The sequence below is a fragment of the Sander vitreus genome, chromosome 7, assembly GCF_031162955.1.
Source record: "Sander vitreus isolate 19-12246 chromosome 7, sanVit1, whole genome shotgun sequence".
NCBI lineage: Eukaryota > Metazoa > Chordata > Actinopteri > Perciformes > Percidae > Sander > Sander vitreus.
The window spans coordinates 14,391,179-14,412,309 of NC_135861.1; the positions used below are offsets into that span (position 1 = coordinate 14,391,179).

General features: G+C 39.4%; 1 protein-coding gene across 1 annotated transcript in view; it reads right to left on the reverse strand.

The window, feature by feature from the left end:
- The window catches only part of clstn1 (calsyntenin 1), a 38,582-nt gene extending 19,383 nt beyond the window's left edge, over positions 1–19,199 (reverse strand). Inside the window, exons 1-2 of the mRNA XM_078254776.1 lie at positions 18,916–19,199; positions 2,514–2,636 (exon numbers count right to left, since the gene is read on the reverse strand). Of these exons, the coding sequence (XP_078110902.1) occupies positions 2,514–2,636; positions 18,916–18,997 (205 nt within the window). The 5' untranslated portion in view covers positions 18,998–19,199. The remainder of the gene's footprint in view (positions 1–2,513; positions 2,637–18,915) is intronic.
- Between the last annotated feature and the right edge of the window lie 1,932 nt (positions 19,200–21,131).

Sequence of the window (21,131 nt, forward strand, 5' to 3'; positions counted from 1 at the left end):
CACAGAGAGGACAGGAAGGAAACATACTCTTGCTATAAGCTTACAAAATCCAAAAAATATTCAGTTCTCACAAGCAAAACATCTTCTGCAAGTTGAAAGAAAGGAAGGATTAAAACACGTATGAAAAGCCGGTTGTGTCGCAGTTTTATTAATGGCTCAGCAACTCTTTTTAGAAGAAGCAACTAGTGAAAAAGTGACAGGACATCCAATTGCAAGCTATAGAAATAGCACTCTTTTATGTCAGCATGTTTTGGCGGATTCTGGAGTCTGTCCTTTAACAAGTTTGTCTTACTTCTTAAAACACTGCACATACAGTGTTCATATGGAAAACTAGTGGATGGATTTATTAATTCAATTTGATAATTAAAAATCCATACTACAAGATAAGAAGCAACTTGGGAGAACAAATAAATAAGTTATAGTTTATGAAGTCCTTTTTTGCTTGGCTGTTTCTTTTAAAGCCCTGTCAGTGCCTCCAGTGGGTTGGACCTGGTCATTTAGTTTTCACCTACTAAACAATTAGAAATGGATTGCACATGAGAGACTGTTCAGGGCCAGTCATGCAGTGAGAGTTGTGAGCCTACATGTTCAACACAGCTCTAATGACCAGCTCACATGGCTTCAGGAATTCCTCCCCTTTTCACTGCTCACACAGGCCTCTCAGCTCAGCCCAGGTCAGCCATCACAACGATTGTTACGTATTCATTTTACAGGCTTGAACTGCAGTGATCATTTAACCACTGGCACTAAATAAATACAGTGGATTATGATCTGAGAATATTAAGTGGCTAATAAATCAATATGCTGCATATTCTTTGGCATCCATTTGCAGGAACTGTGCTGCAGAAACAAGGACGTCTAATGTTCCGACATGAATCAAATAACCCAGATCTGGTGGGTAAATGCTCCCTGCTTTGTGTTCCTCGCTTCTTTTAGAGCACAGTCATCCATGAACACGGGGCTCATTTTCAAGTTTGCAAGAGCCTTGGTTTCAACTATTTCCTCGGCCTGACTGAACACAACACACAGATAAAGACACACTTAAAGCTAGTCCCACAGTACATCACTCTAAATACACACACAAACTCATACAGTGGATCCTCATTCATGCTAAATGTTTACATATTCACACTAATCTGACTTGAGAGCCTGTGATTGGGCTTCTTTTGTGGGTCAGCTTTACAGTGAACCTTGTGTGTTGGCACAGATGTGCAGGTCAGCCTCGCTGCCACATGAAGCCAGATTGCTTGCTCTGTCTCTCTCTCTCTCTCTAGAGAGAGAGAGCTAGTTCACAAGAACACGCAGTCCATTCGCAAAGCTCTGCTCATCAAAAAGGGAGCCCGAGCTAAAAAAAGTGGGAGCAACAAGCTCTGTATTCAACGCTAATTTACTGTGAAAGGAGACAAACATCATGCAGAGAATGGGCATATTATTCAACTCCATGCCATTCAGAAATGATGGGCCTCTTGCTGAAGCTGTCCACCTTAAAAACTGTGTGCTGCAAGGCCGATCAGCTCTTGAGAACAATGAGATTTCACATAACTTTGTGAAGAATATTACATTTGGCATCACCTCTGACAGGCGTGTGGATGTTAAAGCCTCATTTACTAAATCACAGAAGTAATCTGAGATCATAGAAAATGGTCATATCAAGTGCTTAGAGCGCTGAGTGTGAAGGGACTAGCAGACAAAGGATCACGCAACTCATGTTATGAGAAATGGTAGGAAATCATTTCCAGTGCTCCTGGCCAGATTCAATCCTGGTGTGATCAAAACCCCCAGAGCGAATGCTGCCTTGGTACATAAAGCACACTAATTGTGCCTCTCCACTGTAAGGGGGAAAAAAAACAAAAAAACATGAAAGAGTATTTTGATCTGAATATTAAAAGGGCCAATTTGGAGAATATGGCAGCCAGCTGTATGTCAGTATGACAGGCATGTCATAAAAGTCTAATGTGCAGAATGCCATTGAGTCACGTAGTCCACTACCAGGAGTGCATAAATGATGAATCAACAATAAGCAAAGTTGTTCTCTCCTTCACTGCTAAGTGAACATTTAATCTCTAATATAGCCTATATATCACAGAAAGAATGAAACACCCTGAAGAGAGAGGGGCCTTCATATATTAACTATGACATACTCGTGATTTCAAAGCATTATGCTGAGGCTAGATTTGAGGTTGTATTTGCATGTTATATAAAGCTTTTTTTTGTTTCATTTAAAAGAATCATTAGTTCTGTTTCTGAATAGTCCATTAGCAAACAGATTACATGTCATCAAACGTACACAACAATGTCCTTATCTATGAATCCAATTATATGAAATTTGCATTATTGACGGATGAACAGATTTTCTGCATCCATTACATGTAACACAATCTCAAAGCTTTAATGGTACAAAGCAATTAATACGTTTTCTTTTTCATTTATTGTGAAATGAGTCATTCCAAGGAAAGTGAAGCTGAGGGAGTAAAGGAACAGCAGCAGCAGCAGCATTAAACCTCCTCTCTCACCTGCGTAGCGTAGAGGAGCATCCTTGTCCAGTGCAATTAGAGGAGGGTCCAGAAGTACTTTGTCATCGTTTTCCGTTACAATCCCGTGGTACGTCGTCTCGATCCATGGTTTGTGCTTATTGACTGTGAGAAACAGAGAGAGGAAATGTCAGTGTCTATAAAAAAAAAGACAGATGTCCTGACAGGCAACTTGTTTTTCTCTTACCGCCACTAATTAGCAATTTACAGCTTTTTTCCTTTGCTTTTAATAATTAGATTTCATCTGTTTTCTCAAATTGCTACTTTCACTTTTGTCTTTCTTCCAAATGCAGCTTGAGTATATTTTTAATGATGTTTTAGGTGCATTTAATATATATATATATATATAGCACCAACCACGCACAATGAAGGGATCGGCCACGACAGGAACGAACAACCACGAGCCAAGGAGGACCAAGACTGTGCAGGGTTTCAGCTGGTGGAACATTTGGTGGGGTGAAAATCTGCTGCTCTTGTACTTCCATTGCACATCAATCATTCTCCATCCTAAATACAATGTACTTTTGTTAAACGGTTCAATTTATCCAAACTGAAGACTAATTCTTTCAAGATGATTTTAGGATAGCATTTTCTATGCCAGTAATGTTTCAAGACACAGACAGAACCACAATCCATATCAGTTAATGGATTTTGACAGGGGCATTACATGTATGATAAAGGCTCTGGCTATGACTTTCAGGCCGGTTTGTGGAGCAGTAGTTGGGCTGTTCACAGCTTTGTGTACTAGTCGGCCTGGGAAGCATCCCAGCTGCAGACAGGACTCTGTTATAGCTGGCGGCTGCAGAAAAAGCTGCAGTGGGTGACATATTTGGGCTGGCTTACAAAACAGCATTGACGCAGGGGAGATGCAGCTCTCTTACAGCCAATATGTGCTCACTCCAGAGCAAGGCGAGTGGATGGCATTCCTGTGCTACTGATCTGCAAAGGTGATGCTAACTCTGGCTGACAGTGCATTGTGAGGAATACATGCACTGGGAATGGTAACGGACCACCAGGTACATTTCCTGATGACAAGACGCTAACAAAATAAGCATGTATTTCCAAATTATATATATATATATATATATATATATATATATATATATATATATATATACACACAAACACACACACACACACACAACTATTTGACTGTATTTTGGAATGATAATTGTAGTTCAGGCAAAATATCATATTTAGTTAGCCTAATGTTAATCAGGGCTGTAGACTGCAACCATTACATAATTGCTTTATGCAAGACCTATTTACAAGCAGCTCCACTTTTTTACTCCTTGATCACACTGATTGAGTAAAATCTTTGAAAATGTTGAATCATTTTCTCAAAGAAGATGAAGCTACTCAAGAATGTAGGAAATTCAGAGCTTGTTTAAATCATCTGCTCTGTTCAGACATGATGCCTTTCTGTCCTCACCTAAACCCTACTGCCTTAATTTAAAGGGTCAACTGTCTGATAAATTAAATTTGGCCATGTCATGCATTAAGGCTAATCCATGCTAATAATGAATTACTGTGATAGCCTAATCAATGGCAGGAAATCACGGACAACAGGACAATATGTAGGAAACTGTTCTGGTTATGTAATAATTCATCTGGGATTATCAATGAGCTTTTTAATAATTTATGAAACACCATAATTTGCCAGTGGTTTTATAGGAGCTTATTTATTTTTTTCAAATGCATTTGATATAGCCATAAAGCTATAGTGCATAGTTTCTGTCGCCCCCATGAGGAATTCTAAGTAATGACAACAAAACTGTCGCCGCGTCCACATGATACAAGCCATCCGTGATCACGCACACGCCCCCACCCCTCCTCCACGCAGTTGCTAGTAGCCAAGGAGGACACAGAGGATTAAAAATACATGATGGACTCTTCAGAAGAGGTCATTATCTTCACTCAAGCTTCTGCGCGGGAAAATCACCGGACGCCACAATCTTCTGAACTAGCCATACTGAGAAATACAGAGGGAGTTGTGTGGAGCTGATAGTCTTAATTAGCTTTGTAGCAACTCATTTGGCTTGTATGTAACGTAGTTTCAATAATATCAAAACGTTACGCACTAAAGCTTTAAGTTGTCAGAAGTATCTAAGAACACATGAACAATCTCAGGCAGTGGAAAATAAAGCTCTGAATGTGATTTCTCTATAATGTCCAAGTTTCTAAAATATTGTGCTTAAAAAGCTGCACCAGCAAGTGATGGAAGTCTTGATTAATGTTTTATGAGAATACATCTGGGAAAAATAGATGACTTTTAGCAAATAATTTAAACATCAATTACACACCTGGTGAGCATTTTCTCCTCTTAGGGCTAATTATTCCACTGCAGGACAAGGTTGCACTATGCTTCTTAAATATGAAAGTCTCCAACAGCTATGTTTGCAATTATAAGGCCTATTTTGTTATCATTCAACCAGAAACATTCATGAGCAAACTATATATATATATATATTTAATGCCATAATTAAAACTGTAATTCTTTTCAGATTTTACTTGTGTCACAGGTAAGTTAATCAGCCATATTATGGACTGCAATTTTCAGTATTTTAACCTCTGAAAATTAAAGTAATATACTCATCATTTAACACCTAGGCTAAAACTTGTATTAGTCGTTTCAAATCAGCTGACACAAAAGGCTTCTTAGGTTACACATTACATTCAGAATTAAAGGCGGTAAAATGATTTTACTTTGTGAGTCTTTACAGTTCAATCCTAATTGAAATGTGTTTTGCATAGTGAAATTAAATTTACAGCCGTGTCATGCTGCAGAAAGCCTCAACATTACACATTATCTGACTAATAGGAAAACGTCTGATGTTCAATAACACAATCTGTGCCACAATTATATTACGAGCTTCAAACTGTAACCAGATAAAAGAAAAATCTACAAAAGCATAAATAAATGATGAGGCTGTTTTCAGGCAACTTTAAATGTCAGTCTGCCAAATCCAATTTAGCGACACAAATGACTTGGGTTGAGTGTCTTCACATAATTTAGTGTAATTCTCAGTGATTACACGACCAATGCAAATAATTTGACTTGCACAGGATTGGTGTGATGCAATGAATTATGCCGTGTTTCCACTACGTGCTACAGCCTTGTTCTGCTCGACTCACTTTTAGTACCAGGTCCTTTTCTTTATTTGCGGATAGTAGGGGTGTGCAAAAAAATCAATTCATATTCGAATCGCGATTCAAGCTCTACTCATTCAAAATCGATTCATAGAATTCCAAAAATCTATTAATATTTTTTTATAAAAAAAAAACAAAAACATTTACATACTGTGAATCGTTTTTTGAATCAAGAATCGTTTTTGAATCGAATCTTGAGCCTAAAAATCTACATTGAATCGAATCGCGACATTTTCTGAATCGTGCACCCCTAGCGGATAGTACACGCAGCATTTTCAGCTGATCGCCATAGCACTGTTGCGTGAAACTGCCGTGATATCATTTTCAACATGACACTCGCTGAATCCTTTCATCGGCAACTAAAAAACAGGTCAATTCAAGAGGTCTGGTCAATTTGTATGGAGCGGGTCTCCCAATTTGTAAAATCTGGGGCAAGTGAAAGACATTGTGGACGCTTTTAATCTGTCTATCATTGGTATCAAAATAAAACCCAAAAAGTAAAACATGTATATATGTATGTGATCTCTACAAGGTCACTTCCGGTGCACGCAATTAGTGTCAGTTGAAAATATCAAAATTGAATAAAACGCTCATTATGCGGTTTTTCCATTTTTCATTCGAGCACAAAATCGGGAATTGGAATAACGAGCCATTATCCGTTTTTTGGTTTTGGAAACGAGTATTGAGAAAACAAGTAATTTTTTGCTTTTTGGTTTTATTTTGAAAAACGAATGAATGACGATCCCTTCTGACCAATCAGTAGTCTGCAGTGTTTTAATTCCACCTTCTAGTATCGGCTTAGCCCGCTACCTTGACTGACGTGGTACTAAAAAGAAACAGGTACCATTGACAACTTTTGCTAATGGTAAACAGAAAAAGAGCGAGTTATGTTGAGTAGAGCAGAGCCGTACACGGCATTACTTACTCACTAAACACACGTTTTTCCAGTGAGAAAAGTTCTTAAAGGAGGTATCCTCAGACCAAACTAGACATGCTTTCAAAGTTTGTCACGATGGACAAAGTAAAAATGTTTTCATGGCTTAATAAACAACGTTAAATGTGCTGCAGCATTACATAATTGCATTATGTTGCAATTGCTAGTTCTTTTTCAAAAACATGGCTGAAATATATTTGATTGTCTTAGCAAGAAATAGATAACGTACTAAATGTAGTAAAAACTTATTTTTGGTTGAATCTTGTCCAACACAAGCAGTAAGAATGAGTTGTTGTGTTTGCCAGTAATTTAGAATTGATCAAGCCCAATAAATTGTCTTTACTGGGTGTCTTGTGACCTGAGATGAAGTGGATGTCTTTAGACAGATTGCCAGGCCAGACTACTACAATAATCTGCTTTAGCTTCCAGAGAGTCACAATAAGTGTTGGCCAGGGCATCTTCAGCACTGAACCAGGACGGCACTGAATGGTACAACATCAAGCTGCATTCTCAAAGCATTGTCTAATTTACATTCATCTAAAAAGCACTGTCCATTTTAGCATCTATCTCCACCTTGACTGATGAGCAAGGACCTAGAAAAAGAGTTTAACTATAGAAAGTGCATTTCACCCACTTTAAACAAATGCCTGCTGGCACAGGAAAAACTAAATGTCGTATTTTGGAAGTCAGACAACTGTGTCGACTTTGTGCTGTGAAGTCAAGCAAAGTCTGACAGAAGAGACCAATTCCCAGCAATGGTCTGAGATGTGCAGCACAGATCAATTGAAATAAGAGATGATGCAGATATGCTCACAAATGGCAAACTGTGAAGCAGAAAAACCTGACACGGATTAGGTGAAGTTATGAGGATAAAAAGGCAGACCGGGGAAGCGAATTCAAAAGCAAACTGCACTACTCCCGTAAATCACTGTTAAAATCAAAGCCCCTTTCACTCACACACACCTCCCATTAATTGAAATGTAAAGCACGATTATATTTAAAGCGTGAAATTCTCACATACATGTGTGAAATTGCCAACAAGGCCCTTTTGACAAGATTGCTTCATCATCTCCCTGTAAGCCTGCAGTGAATGGGAAGAACATTTGTTGTGCTGTGAACATTTGACACAAAGCAACGAAGATATTTTATTTGCACAAATGCAGACACCATTATTCTTCAAAACAACAGGGTGATTTATTACTACCTATAAGATAAGAGTTTTTTATGATTATAAAGGAGAGACTATCTGGGAGAGTGGGTTGTTTTTCTTCAGGAGGGGAGGCTTTGGGATTTAAGATTGAAATGAGATTAGGAAAGGGGCTTTGAAATGTTTGAAGCAGTCGAGGGGCCCGCTGCTGCAACACTGAGGATGTTTAGTGTGGAAGACTGACATTTACTTAATTTCACTTAATTGGGAAACCAATTCATGTAATGCAATGCATACTCACTACTGGCCCAATTACAACCTTCACACTCACATAAAAGCAGATAATTCAAGAAGAATCTCTTGACTTCTAACAAATAATCAACATTAAACTGATCAAGATCCCTCTGACATGCTGCAGAAGATGCTTGAGAAGCTTTAAGTGTTTGTTAATTTGCTTAATCCCATGTAGGGCTGCAACTAACGATTATATTCATTCTAAACTATTCCATTATTTTTTTATTAATTTACAAAATGTCGCAAAATTGTGACAAACACTCAACACAAGCTCCTAGAGCCCAAGGTGACGTCTTCAAATTACTTGTTTTGTCCGGGCCACAGTCCACAGCAAATGCTACAATTTAAGAATCTGAGAACAGGTTCAATGGGTTGAACAATTAATGAATTATCAGAACTGTTGCAGATTAATTTTCTAATTTATAAATTGTTTCAGCTCTAATCCCATGTAGAATGGCAAAAGAGATCATAGTCCCAAATCCTTACACGTTGAACCTAAGGAGGTCACGGCAATGTAGGACAATGTTACGCCAAGAAAAGAGTAACGTCTACGGAAAACTTATTTCTCAGCATACTTCAACTTTAAAGACAAGAAGAGCACAATGATTCTGTTTGAATTTGCCTCTGAATTTATCTGAAGCCTTTATTGAACATAATTGCTGAAAAGAAAAAGACAATGCTGCGACTGTGTGTACGCTGTAATTCTTAAGTCACTAAGCCATTACAAGATGCCTTCAAGAACAAACATTAAGGATGGTACATCATTAATTCCATTGAATGTTTATTTTTCTGCTAGAGTACAAACTGACTGAAGAAAGGTGACTAGAAAGGGGCTGGCTACAAAGATTTTAGATCATTGCACAAACATGCAATCATTGTGGGCTTAAGGGGTGGACTACAGTGACTCACCATCTTATTTCTAGCACAGAGAAACCATTGGCCTCAATATAAATATTAGATGGAAAGTCACAATATAAATACACAGATATAATGGGCTGATGTTTGCCTCTTGCTGAATAATTGATATTAACCCTGTAGAGTCACCCTATGCTGCTGATTTAGAATGAACCACATCTACAAAAAAATTATTATAATTATAATATATTTATTTCTTAGAAACCCAGCAACAAATGAACCCTACTATATACTGCATCCACTACCAAACAAATTAAGACCCAATCTAGCAGACACAGACACAAAATAAGATCATTTAAGAAGCCTTTGAGAAATTAAAGATGTGTCTGACGCAGCGGACAAACACACATATCAATCCATTACTGTAAGAGCACATATGGACGGTTACTGGACCCACTTACAGCCTGGCAACACACTGCGTGGTATGCAATCCTGTTACGCAGCAAATAAAGCCAATGTCACTTAATCCTATAATGAGATGCATGTACTTCATTCACTGACAAGGTCAAGCACCGGGCAAGACATCAAACAATCAACTGAGGCTGCCAAAACTTTATTATGCATGTCTAATGATGAGCATGATACAATGATATTAGTAAAGATGTCCAGCCAGCAACGAGAATCCACTTTAAGATGTTCAAATGAAAAAACAGAGGGAGAACTCAGAGGAACATTAACTTTTTTGAGAGAGAGGGAGAGAGAGAGAGAGAGAGAGAACGCAGGGTTGAAACATGGCTGGATTCCTCTAAAACAGGTAGACAAGGATAAAGTACAACCTGTGACTGTGTGCCAAGCTGTGCCAGTGCCAAGCCATCTACTGATCAGCTCTACGTCTCTGTCCCCTGCACTGTGCACTCCTTTAAACCAGAGCACGTATCTTAAGAGACCATTAATGCTTTTAAATAAATTGGTTATTAAAATAATGCATGCTTTGTCATGTATAGAAAAAGGTACAGATTAGTTTCTCTTAAAGGATGAGTTTTCAACCTGCTGTCTTTTCTTGTTTTTGTTGTACTGTTGCCTGTGAAGTATAGAGGGACATATATATGTATTTACTAAATAAGTACACTAAGTTGCCAGTTAATTAGGTACACCTTGTTATTAATAATAATACAGTCTAATACAGGCTTGCAATAAATCCTACTTTCATGAAGATCATAATGTTCAGTTTTCGTTAAAACTATTTTTGAAGGTGTCGATTTGAACTTATATGTTAGCCTATACAGAAAGTTTGTTTTGTTATTTAGCCTACCATTGTTGATATAAATGGTGTGTAACTAATAAAGTGGCAACTGAGTGTATGTGTATATTTGGCTGGGTTTTGTTTGGAGTAGGCATTTCACGATACCAGAAATGTAATAGTCGATACCATTACCTGGTAAAATTCCACGATTCTCGATACCCCAGTCATGGTATGGATGCGTTGTTCAGTGTTTCCCATAGAATTAGATTCTACTGTATTTGTGCCATCACGGACTTCTTTCATGACAAACCACTAACACCACTGACCATTCACATGAACATAAAGACAAAGCCCTTTACGGATGGCTCGCTCTAGCCTAACCTTTACAGTTTGACCTATTAACCGTGATGAATTACTTCCTGCGAGAATGTTAGGGCCACAATAGGTCCTGCTAAACCTGAGATTCAACAGGATGCCTTTACACACTCTCACTGCCTCCATGCCACTGCTGTGATGTCTCTTCTTTATGGAGGGGGAATAAAATCATTCTGCCTCCCCAACACTTGCCAAGAGCTTTACACGTGTCCTGCTACTGTATAACCATCACTCCTGCCACGTACTTAACCAAATACGATGATACCAGACTGTTTACAGGCTACTGGTCACCCAGGGAGAGCCAGAGAAATGCACCACAGTCCAGATTGTAGCAGCATAACTGCAGCAGATGATCAGTCTGTAATTATCAGATAAAGCCTGATAATGCCTGGGAACCTCTGAGGGCGTGTTGTGTAATGATGATGGTGCAGCCAAGTGTCAGGCCTGTGACACGTTGTAGAGGGCTCTGCTTCATCTCAATTTAGCTCATATTTTACTTTTAATGTTTGACAGCCTATAAGCCTTCATCTTCTTTGATTATGCAAATGTAAAGCGCTACTGCACCCCGCAGCTACTGAGCGGCACTTAACTTGTTAGTGCAATAATAGTCCAAGTTTTAACTAATGTATTACCTGGTGACTTGAGCCCCGTTTGTACCTGGTTTTAAAATCCATCCTCAGTGCTCCGATCACAAGTGGACAGCTCTAGGTACAGGTGGGAATGCACCCAGGTTGCATTGAGGCATTGAGATCCGATCACACAGACCGCATTTGGAGGTGGTCAGGGTCTGTGCATTGCCTGTCTTTGTATTTTAAAACATCTGGAGCTCAGTGCCCCGTGGTAGCCTGGAAAAGGCCGCCGTGTCGGCGGTACAGAGGTCCCGAGGGAACGTGCTAGACAATAACCTTTTGTTTTTGTTTCATAAAATGTATTCGAATTCACGAATATGTAGGATATTAAGCTACAGACGTTCCTGTTCTTACATCGCAACTTCTGCATTTGTTATTTAGAAGCCGGCAAGCCTGACCTGTAAAAGCAGCGTCTGTAAAACGATGGATATTTCATTTCCTATAAATTCTTCACAATAAAAGTCCCCCATTATTTTGTAATTTAAAAGCTTTTATTATGAAGCAGCAAAATCAGGAAAGGTTGGGTCGTCAACACGACTCCTATAAGCAAACATGAATTGGTAAAATAAAGCAGAAAACAAAAACCCGAAGATATTACATGCATAGTGCCATAATGCAAAGTTACATCCTTCGGCACACAAAGTCTGTAGACAGTGGTTTTTCATTAGTCATCGCACATTTCTGTAATAATGTATGATTTATATGAATCACTCATGATGCATGTAGCGACACATTCTACTGCCAAGTGTGAGCACATAGTTAGAGCAGTCCACTTACCAAGCTGTAACCATGTTTAATTCTGCTGTAAAGCTGCCTACTTACTACTACACTATCATACTGATACAAACAGTGTGAAAATGTTTACATAAATCACATACTGAGCAGCTGGTGCATGTGATTAACTTTGATTTAAAATTCTGAACAACCAGTCTACACTCTGGTGCAAATGTTGGATTACAAATAACTTCAATCAATGGCAAAATTTGCCAATCACAGACAACATAAGTGGCAGCAAGCTCTACAAGCAGAGTGTGCAGGCCGTCTTTTTATTGTTTGAGACTAAATAAAGCCTGTTGCCAATAGGGTTGGGCATCGTTTGGATTTTAACGATTCTGATTCCAATTCCGATTCTTCCTTTCGATTCCGGTTCTTATCGATTCTCCATTCCGATTCTTTGAGGGGTTGAGTTAAAACGGGTCACATGCTTATTTCACAAATAAGAGGAAAGTTTTATTTTGATTCAATGGTGGGTTGCAGTTTTACCGGGCTTCTCAGCGTAAAACAAAGCCACACTAGAGCGCCGCTTACTGTGCTCCAGGGCTGCAACGCAACAAGCGCCTGGCCGCGATGGAAACCAAAACTTGCGCATGGTAAATTTGAAACCTATGATCAGATTTGAAACCAAATCCTCCAAACGATTCTAAACGATTCCAATAAAGAAACGATTCCGATGGAATTGTAATTTTTGAAACGATTCCAAGTAGGAATCAGTTCTCGATGCCCAACCCTAGTTGCCAGGCTGTTTTTCATATTTGTTCCATTAGCTGCAGCAGTACACTGAAGAAAGGAAAAGGCAGTGTCTGTGATCAGGTGATCGTCTGACCTTGAGGTGTTTCCAGGGAGACGGAAAAAAAAAATTTGAACATTTTGAACAGTTTAAACTGTGAAAACTAAATACAGAAGAAAATGCCCCATTTCATCAACTGCCTCAGAGTATGTACTGAGGAGTAGGCAATTCCAGCTATGGAATATTTCTAACTACTCAAAATCTCTGTGCTTGCCAGAAGAAGAGCTTTCAACAACCAGAACCAGACCCCTTCGTGGCAGTTTAGAAAGCCGCTCAGGACGTATTGATGTCAGACAGAAATATCCAACAGAGACAAACAGAAATTGCAGCCAAACAGGCAAAACTATGAGGTGCATGCAAATCTGAGTCAAGCAATGACTTTAATTATGCTGGTGAGTGGCTCTCTTAATTCCATGGAACAGGAATAATCAATGGACAATCTGCTCACGATCTGAAACAGTGGGCACACTTCTCTGTTTGTCTTGCCTTACAAGCTTCTCAGCTTGTTGACGCAAGCCACCTCCATCACAGACTGGAGACTGTTCTAGGGACCCTTAAAGGAAACCCAGACCCCAGAGGCCCTCACTCCCTAAACACCCTGCTCACACAGTAGAGCCTCTCAGTTTCCTTGCCAGGCAACAACATTTGTTTGTCTTCTATGCAATGTCAACCACCCGACAGAACGAACACACCCTCAAGGACCGTAGTGATTCTCTGAAGAGGGGGTTGGGAGTCGCAAAACCTTTAACGCAGCTCAATCACCTCTCTGTGTGAACGGCACAAAAGAGCCAGTGAGAGTGGAGAAGTGAGAGTGAGGTGGCTAGAGCTCTGTGCAGGCAGTTGGGTGCAGCTGACCTGTGGCAGGTATATGTGCTCTTTGGTTACCTGTTTTCCATGGAGCCTGAATCTTAATGTGGACACGCCCAAATGTGAATAGATGCAGTGCCAGTTTTGCTCCTGGAAGCAATGGGACTTAATGGAGGAGGTCACACAGCCATATAAGCTACAGATGTGGATCAAATTAAAATATGTATGATCTGGTTTTTATTACACCAATACAAATGGATATTGATTTCAGAATTAGGTATGCAATTTCAATATTGGCATTTTACAGAAGAAAAAGGATATTTCTGCTATTACAATGTTAGTGGATTTGGATAGTTGATTGTAATATCTTCACAAGATACTGCCCCTGTAAAATCATTAATTGATCAAACTGAATTGAGCAGATTTTTAACTAATTCATATACTATATAAAGCGAAAATTAATTAAAATTCTGGATATTCTGACACTTTCTCATATTGGTGTTTTCATTTCTGAATATTACTTTTTGCTCTGCAGTTCCAATGTATAACATCAGGACCAAGGGCTCACATAAATGTAAACTCCTTTCTTTGTGGCAAGCTGAAACAACTTCACAGTCATCTGGCACAACTTAATATTCACAACTGAATGACCCATTCTTGACAGTTCACTGACTCCATTCAGCCAGCGAAGGCACCAATGACAGGAAAGTCACCACCGACCCAAATTGAGTCCAGTATTCTCATGGCCTAGGCTATCTTTCCAGCACTAAGTGGCAAATTACCAAATATAAATGCTTCAACAATTTAGCACTTTCGTGGGATTATCTCATATACACATTCTTGAGGGGCTTGAGTTGCGATCCCACGAACAGTGGCCACATTGTGACGTGCTTAGTCAACAGCCCGACCCCTGAAGTCTAGACCTAAAAGCCCTTTGTTGCTCTGAGAAATCTCTGGTACTGAAAGAAATGTAAGAGTTAACTTGCAGGAACAGGGCCTCTGTGTAGGGCAAGTAAACTGTTATTCAGGGCAATACAGGGTAAAATGTTTGGTAATGGTTCTTATACTACTACACAGAAGCAGTAATACATTTTAAATCCCACTTTATAACAATGCAAAGTTCCTTCATTACCTCAGTCCTGATTGTCGGTTTGTCAGCAGAATATTATAACAAATACACAACAGGTTTCAATTAAATTAGGTGTAAATGCAGGCAATTACCCAAAGAGTGAGTGGTTTGACTGTGGGTAGTGCCACCATGCGGCCAGTTACAAGGCACTTTGGTGCTCATAACTCCTGTACCATGAAGTGTAAAAGGCCTATTTTTGGATTTTCTCTTCAAACTTTCCGACAACAAATTTGATCCAATCTTCCTCTAGATTTGATGCATATTTGTCCAAGTCTGACAATGTTTAGGCTATTAATTCTAATTATTTTGGTGTTCCATTTTATTTTCCTATAATTGGCTGCCAATATCTTGTAGGCATGGTATATTTGACACTGACTACCATAACACTTGAACTGTAATCAAATTTGGATGGACAACTCTTAATATTCCTGCAAATAAGGTGGCACAAGAGTATAATATGCAAAGGTATGTGAGGTCTTTGAGTCCCTTTTAGTTGCATCTGTGTCCAATGGCTGGTGATGATAAAGCCATTTATCTTGTACTGACTAAACACTGTGGAATACATGAAGTAGATCACTAAGCATCAAATGAAATGGGTCCTATCAATCAAAACAACCTAGAGTGACGCACTGATGACAGCTGACATTTTTTGTTTTGTTTTACCAGCTGACAAAAGCCATGACGTGTTCAAAGTGAAACTTTAGACATCTGGCTAATGACAGAAAAACAGTTCAGTTGGTATTTAATTATGTTATTTCTTAGGAGAAACAAGTCTGTAAACTGGCGCTGAATGATGGCATACGATACAACAGTGTTACAAGAGCTGCATGGGAGAGCCAAACAATGCAGTCATTGTCAGCTGTGTGCATTCACATAGTTTGCCTGTTTGCCATAACATAGCAAGATGACTTACGTCACACAGATTGTTGGGAGCTAAAAGGTTTAAAATGGGGAATCTGAGTGTCAACAAATGTCAAAATGTGAGCATATTTATTAACCCAGGGTCAACAAGGTCACTGATGGCAGTCATCCCAGGTTTTGGTTTCTGTGATCCTCTAATCAATAGACCTATATGGGATGAGAGCGTTTCATAAGGTAGGTTTCAACAAATATTAATTTTTGAAGGCTGATATCAATGTTTGTGTAAGTGAAGCTGCTAATGGCCACTTAGAAAAGCCTGTGAATAAGCACTTAGACTACAGCAGAATTGATTAGTGAATTCATAGATTAGTTGATGTAATGATCATAATCATTTAAATAATTTTTCAAATAAAAGCGAGCAATTTTAGTAAGAATAAAGAAAGTGTAAAATATTTTCCTGCATGTCTTATGTATTTATGAGCATAAAATAAACAGAATATTTTAATGAGGCGGTGATCAGAGAAGAACCGCAGAGGTGTTTCAATTTAAAAAGAGAAATATTGACGTGATACATTGCTTTAACCCTCACTGACATGTCATTTTCAGTGGATGAATGGTAGGCTTTTCCAATAAATGCAAGACGAGGAAGACAAGAGAGCGAACATTTGCACCTAACCTGTAATATGTGTACATGTGAGGGGAACGCGTTAACTCAGCACCACACAAAGCATGGCACCCAATTTGTTAAAATAGAATTGCTTAATTTGATGATGAATGGGCCAAGAAACTTCCCAGCAGCCAGCTTTTCCTTTGTCTGGCCGTGTGTGCAGAGAGGAGGTTCATGCATTTTCAGCAGACCTAATGTTTGACTTGAGACAATGAAGACACCCCGCAGATGATCAAAACAGAAAAATAAATAGATTACATGGGCAAGACCTAGAAAACAAGTGACAAAAACCATGATGGACAAGTTGAGAAACGTCAGAAGAAAAAACATTATCAGCGGTGGACAACACCAAAGAGTTAAAAGCCTAAAATGCTGTGAGGCTTTAACAGGCCTGCCACAGAAGATACGTGTTTGCACCAGTTTTACACACACTGACATTGCCTTGCTCGCAGTGTAATGAATCATACAGTCTAGGTAAGAATTTTGATAGGTATCAAAAACATATTTTTTTCAACACACCCTTCTAGGGTTGTTGTAGCCACGTCATCAGTGATGAACGAGTTGGCGAATAGCTGAGGATACAGCTTGGCGATATGGAGAAAATCAAATATCACGATATTTTTGACCAAATACATCGATGCGATATTGTAGGGTTGACTTTTGGTGCTTTTACAAAAAATGTACACAATGGGATTTTAGATAAATAATCATAAATAATGTGGATATAATGACTAAGTGGTTAAAGGCAAATAATAAAACAGCTTGGTAAATTTAGAAAAGGACATTGCTTTACTGTAATGCAGCCTTTAAAACCATGAAAAGACAACACTTGTGTCATATCACAATATTACCATATCCAAAATTCAATACGATATTTAGTCTTATATATCGATGTCAATATAATATCGATATATTGCCCAGCCCTAGCTGAGGACTACAACATCTCTTGCCAATGCTGATAAATTCACCTGAATGCGCTGAAGCTCAGTCTGTTTCTCTAGTAATAAAATCAAATAACTTGTAGACATCTAAACTAGAGGATTCAGGAGCATGAACGACTTATGGAAAAACCTGAGGAGTATATGCTTCCTCCTCCGCTGAAAGGTGGCTGGTAATAAAAAAAAAAAAGAATCAACAACAAGCCATGGAAATGTAAAGCTGGACTGCAGGTGACAAGAGGTGGCGCACAAAATAAGCGAGTGACCTTTGGTTAATAAAAGATAAGCCCTCACCAAGACGGTGATTTCACAGGGCTACTGTGCTGATAAAAACAGGGAAGTCAGCAGGTACACTTTACAAACACACAATTGGCTACAACATAAAAAGACCGATTCACACACTACCACCATGACTGCTACAGGCCTTTTCCTTTTGATTGATGAAAAAAAGAAATTAAGTTACTGCTTTACAAATGGTAGCCTCCAAGTGCTGTGCATGCTCAGCTGCTTGACGTGGCAACAGGAAAAGACATGGCTGGATTAGAAGCCCCTGTTCAGACTTTTATGGGTATCTATATCCATTCATGGTCTGTTCATAGAGAATAAAACGGGGTGAAACATTAAAAGAAAACAACATACATTGGCCTCAAGCGATAGTGACTGCCCAGGCATGCCAATATGGCCAGTGACTAATATGCACCTGCTTTTTCACACCCTGAAACAGGAAGCTCATACTGGCGAGTCAATGGATTGGGTTTAATGTGAAAACACAGTCTATGAATTCGTGCAGTGAGGGTGTTCATGTCTGAGCAGTGAGCTGTTGTAAGGAGGGAGGTGGACCGCCCTGCAGCAAATAAAGGCATGTCTCTCCTCAGTGAGTGGTTTCCATCAGTGACATTGCAAATGAAGAGCGCAGTTGCACTTACAGTTCTTATACAATCTCTGGTTATAATAAGTAGGCCCATACACTGAGGGCTTTTTACTTAAGCCTGTGATCACAGAACATAAATTATTAAATCCACCGACCAAACAGGGGCTTGTGAAGAGGATCTGCAATGCGTAGCCAACCAAGCTCAATCGTGGTGCGACCACAACGTTGCTAAACCAAGCATTAGGCCTATGGAAGAAAACCCCTATGTGGATTAATAACACTGAATCTAAAAAGGGGGTTAAGAACCATACCATCACTAGCCTTAATTCAGATGTACATAGATATCTTTAAAAACGACAGGAGTACCGTTACAGGGATGATCAGGCACAAACAAGTTGATTTCCTTTACGAACTTTGCAGAGGGTGAGAAATATTTTTAATCTTATATAAAATTGTTAAGAAGTGAGTAGAGGACACCAGTGTCCACAAATAGACTGAATGCCGATGACAGAAGGTGGTCGTTTCGTGGCCTTGATATTATCTCCAAAGTAGCCTACTTCAGGTTTTTGCGCTTTAGGATAACATCTTACACATTGATAATAACAGCAGTTAAAATATAATGTGTAATTTGGGGTTATTAAAGGTGAAAATGGATGCAATATCGCGGGATGCACTTGCTGCCGCCGGGGTACTTCGCTACATCCATCCGCTGCGGCTCTAGAGCTGACCATCCCTGAACAGGTTATTGAACATCCCTCAGGACCGCACAGCCGAGCTAACGTTAGTTTTAACCCTCAACGCCTGGGAACAACCGGAAAGCCTCGGAAAACCGTTAAGTCCCAACGTTTTCAAAGAAACCTGTCTGACACGTAACGTTACAGCAAGACACAACGAGATATAAATCCCAGCTTAGTTACCTTTAGCTGCCTCCACCGCACATAATAGTCCGAGGACCAGTCCGACAGCGGATGCAAATTGTGTATTCCCACGGAACCGCATCCCGACTTCGAGTTCAACCGCGGCGAAGTAAAAAACAACCTTCTTCTTCCCTCGTCAGTCAGGCAGAATGTTTTTCCAACAAGAAAAATAAAATCCAGAAGATGAGTGGTTACCACGGTAGCTCTAAGATGGCCGTCGCCGCCGCCGCTCTGCTATCCCCTTCAATCGCCGCTTCTCTCGCAGTTTTGCAGATTGCTACGTTCAGGGACTGTGGGTCATATGTCAGACACGTTCCAAGCGCACTGAATAATACACGTTCTTTGTTGTTATGCATTCTTGCGTCCCCCGTGACAGGTATTTATGACAAATATAACCACCGAATCACAATAGAAAGACAAAATAAGGCGAATGAGGAAGTTTACTTAGCTAGCAACCAGAATTTTTCAGATGAGGACCTGTAAAAATGCCAATGGCAGACATTTACCCCGTCTTTGATTATAAATCAGAACTCAAGATTTCCTATTTTAAACCAACAAAAGAACCTTTCCTGCATGGGAACAAGGTTGAATTACCAAATTGGCAAAGTGGGCAACTACCCTGGGGCCCCAGAACGCCAGAGGCTCTGAAAGCTCCCAGTTTATTTAAGGGTTATTATTTCAGCTTTGTGTTTAAATCATATCTCAAAATTACTTCATAGCCAATCTGGAGCTAGGTTGTATTCTAGCACAGAAAAACTAGTAAGTATTGCTCAAAGACAAGGAGGAATGGTGGGCTAATCCCCAGGCCCCACAGGTAGCCTAATTTTTGTCTCCTAGCAGTTTAATCCAACAATGCATAGGAGGTCAGTTTTGTTCTCTTGAACCCTAGTTCCCAATTGATATCAAATTAAGATAGCTGCCAAAACATTATAAAACTAATACTGTTTAAATGGTGTGCTTTGTAAAACACTAACAGTTAATAACAAACTAATCAGCATAACTATAAATTGGTTGGACGGTAGTTGCTAAACCTGTCAAATTAAAAGTTTCTGGTGTTTACGAGCAATCAAACAAAATGTATACTCTACTTCCCACCTCAGACTAAATGAATTTGGGTTACACAGCATGTTTGGCATGTGTCTGCTAAAAGAGCTGATAAAATCATCTGTCTTTTAAGTGTTTGCAAAGATGACGTATAGCACACCGTAGCCTACTTTTTACGAACAAAATCTCTGATGCCACTTAAAAAGAAGAAAAGTCTACACACACTCGACAGTATTTAGTAGTATTTATAGTTTTCTTGGATTTGATTATCACTCAAATTCAGTCCCTTAAGTGATGGTTCAGACAGCACCCTTTACTAGTCTGTCATACAGAATTTGCTTATATATTATTTGCAGTTTTTACTCTTTTACACTGACACATATTACAAAACAAGGAGTGCTGCATTTTGTTTGACAGGTGCATACACTGCAAAAGCATTAACATTTGCCAAATAATTCTAATATATAAATCACCCTTTGTAGTCCTACTTGACCAATTATTGGACTGTGAAAACACCAGGGACAATTAATAAGTCCAAGACTTAAACAATAAGAGTGTTGAAAACATTTTTGTTTTCTAAAGCTCACCCTTTAGAAAACAACTGTCTCTCCTGATTTCTAAAACAACTCTCGACCAAAGTATTTCTATTTTTGTTAGGCAATTTCAAGTCAGATCTGCCACGTAAGTGCTCAGAAACCCGAAGTTTATGAAGAGAACCTGAAGGCAGCATGTGTCCAACGATGGCCAGTGACGTCAATACTGTTATTGTGGGAGCGCATGCAGCTAGTTTAGCACAGCCGGCTAAACTAAGACCGAAGGCGGGGGTCAAATGCCTTCTGGTGCTACAATTGGGGTCTGTGAGGAAATAAGCACCCAGTGATCATCATAATGTGAAGTCCATGACCAAATGAAACACAGCACTTACAGATGACGCTCAAGGGCTAACAAGGACCCTGGGTTTCTGTTTGCCTGAAGACAAAGACCAAATTAATTGTACAGTTGTTCTATGGTCTTTAATATTTGTAGTCCAGAAATGAGACGTTTAAAATATCAGTCCCCTCAGTTATCTAAAAGGGTTGGGCAGATGCTCAGGGTGGAGGGTGGCAGAGCGGGGACCCATATGACGCTTTGAGGCACTGGCTAGATAATCCAGGCATGGTAAAATGGATATT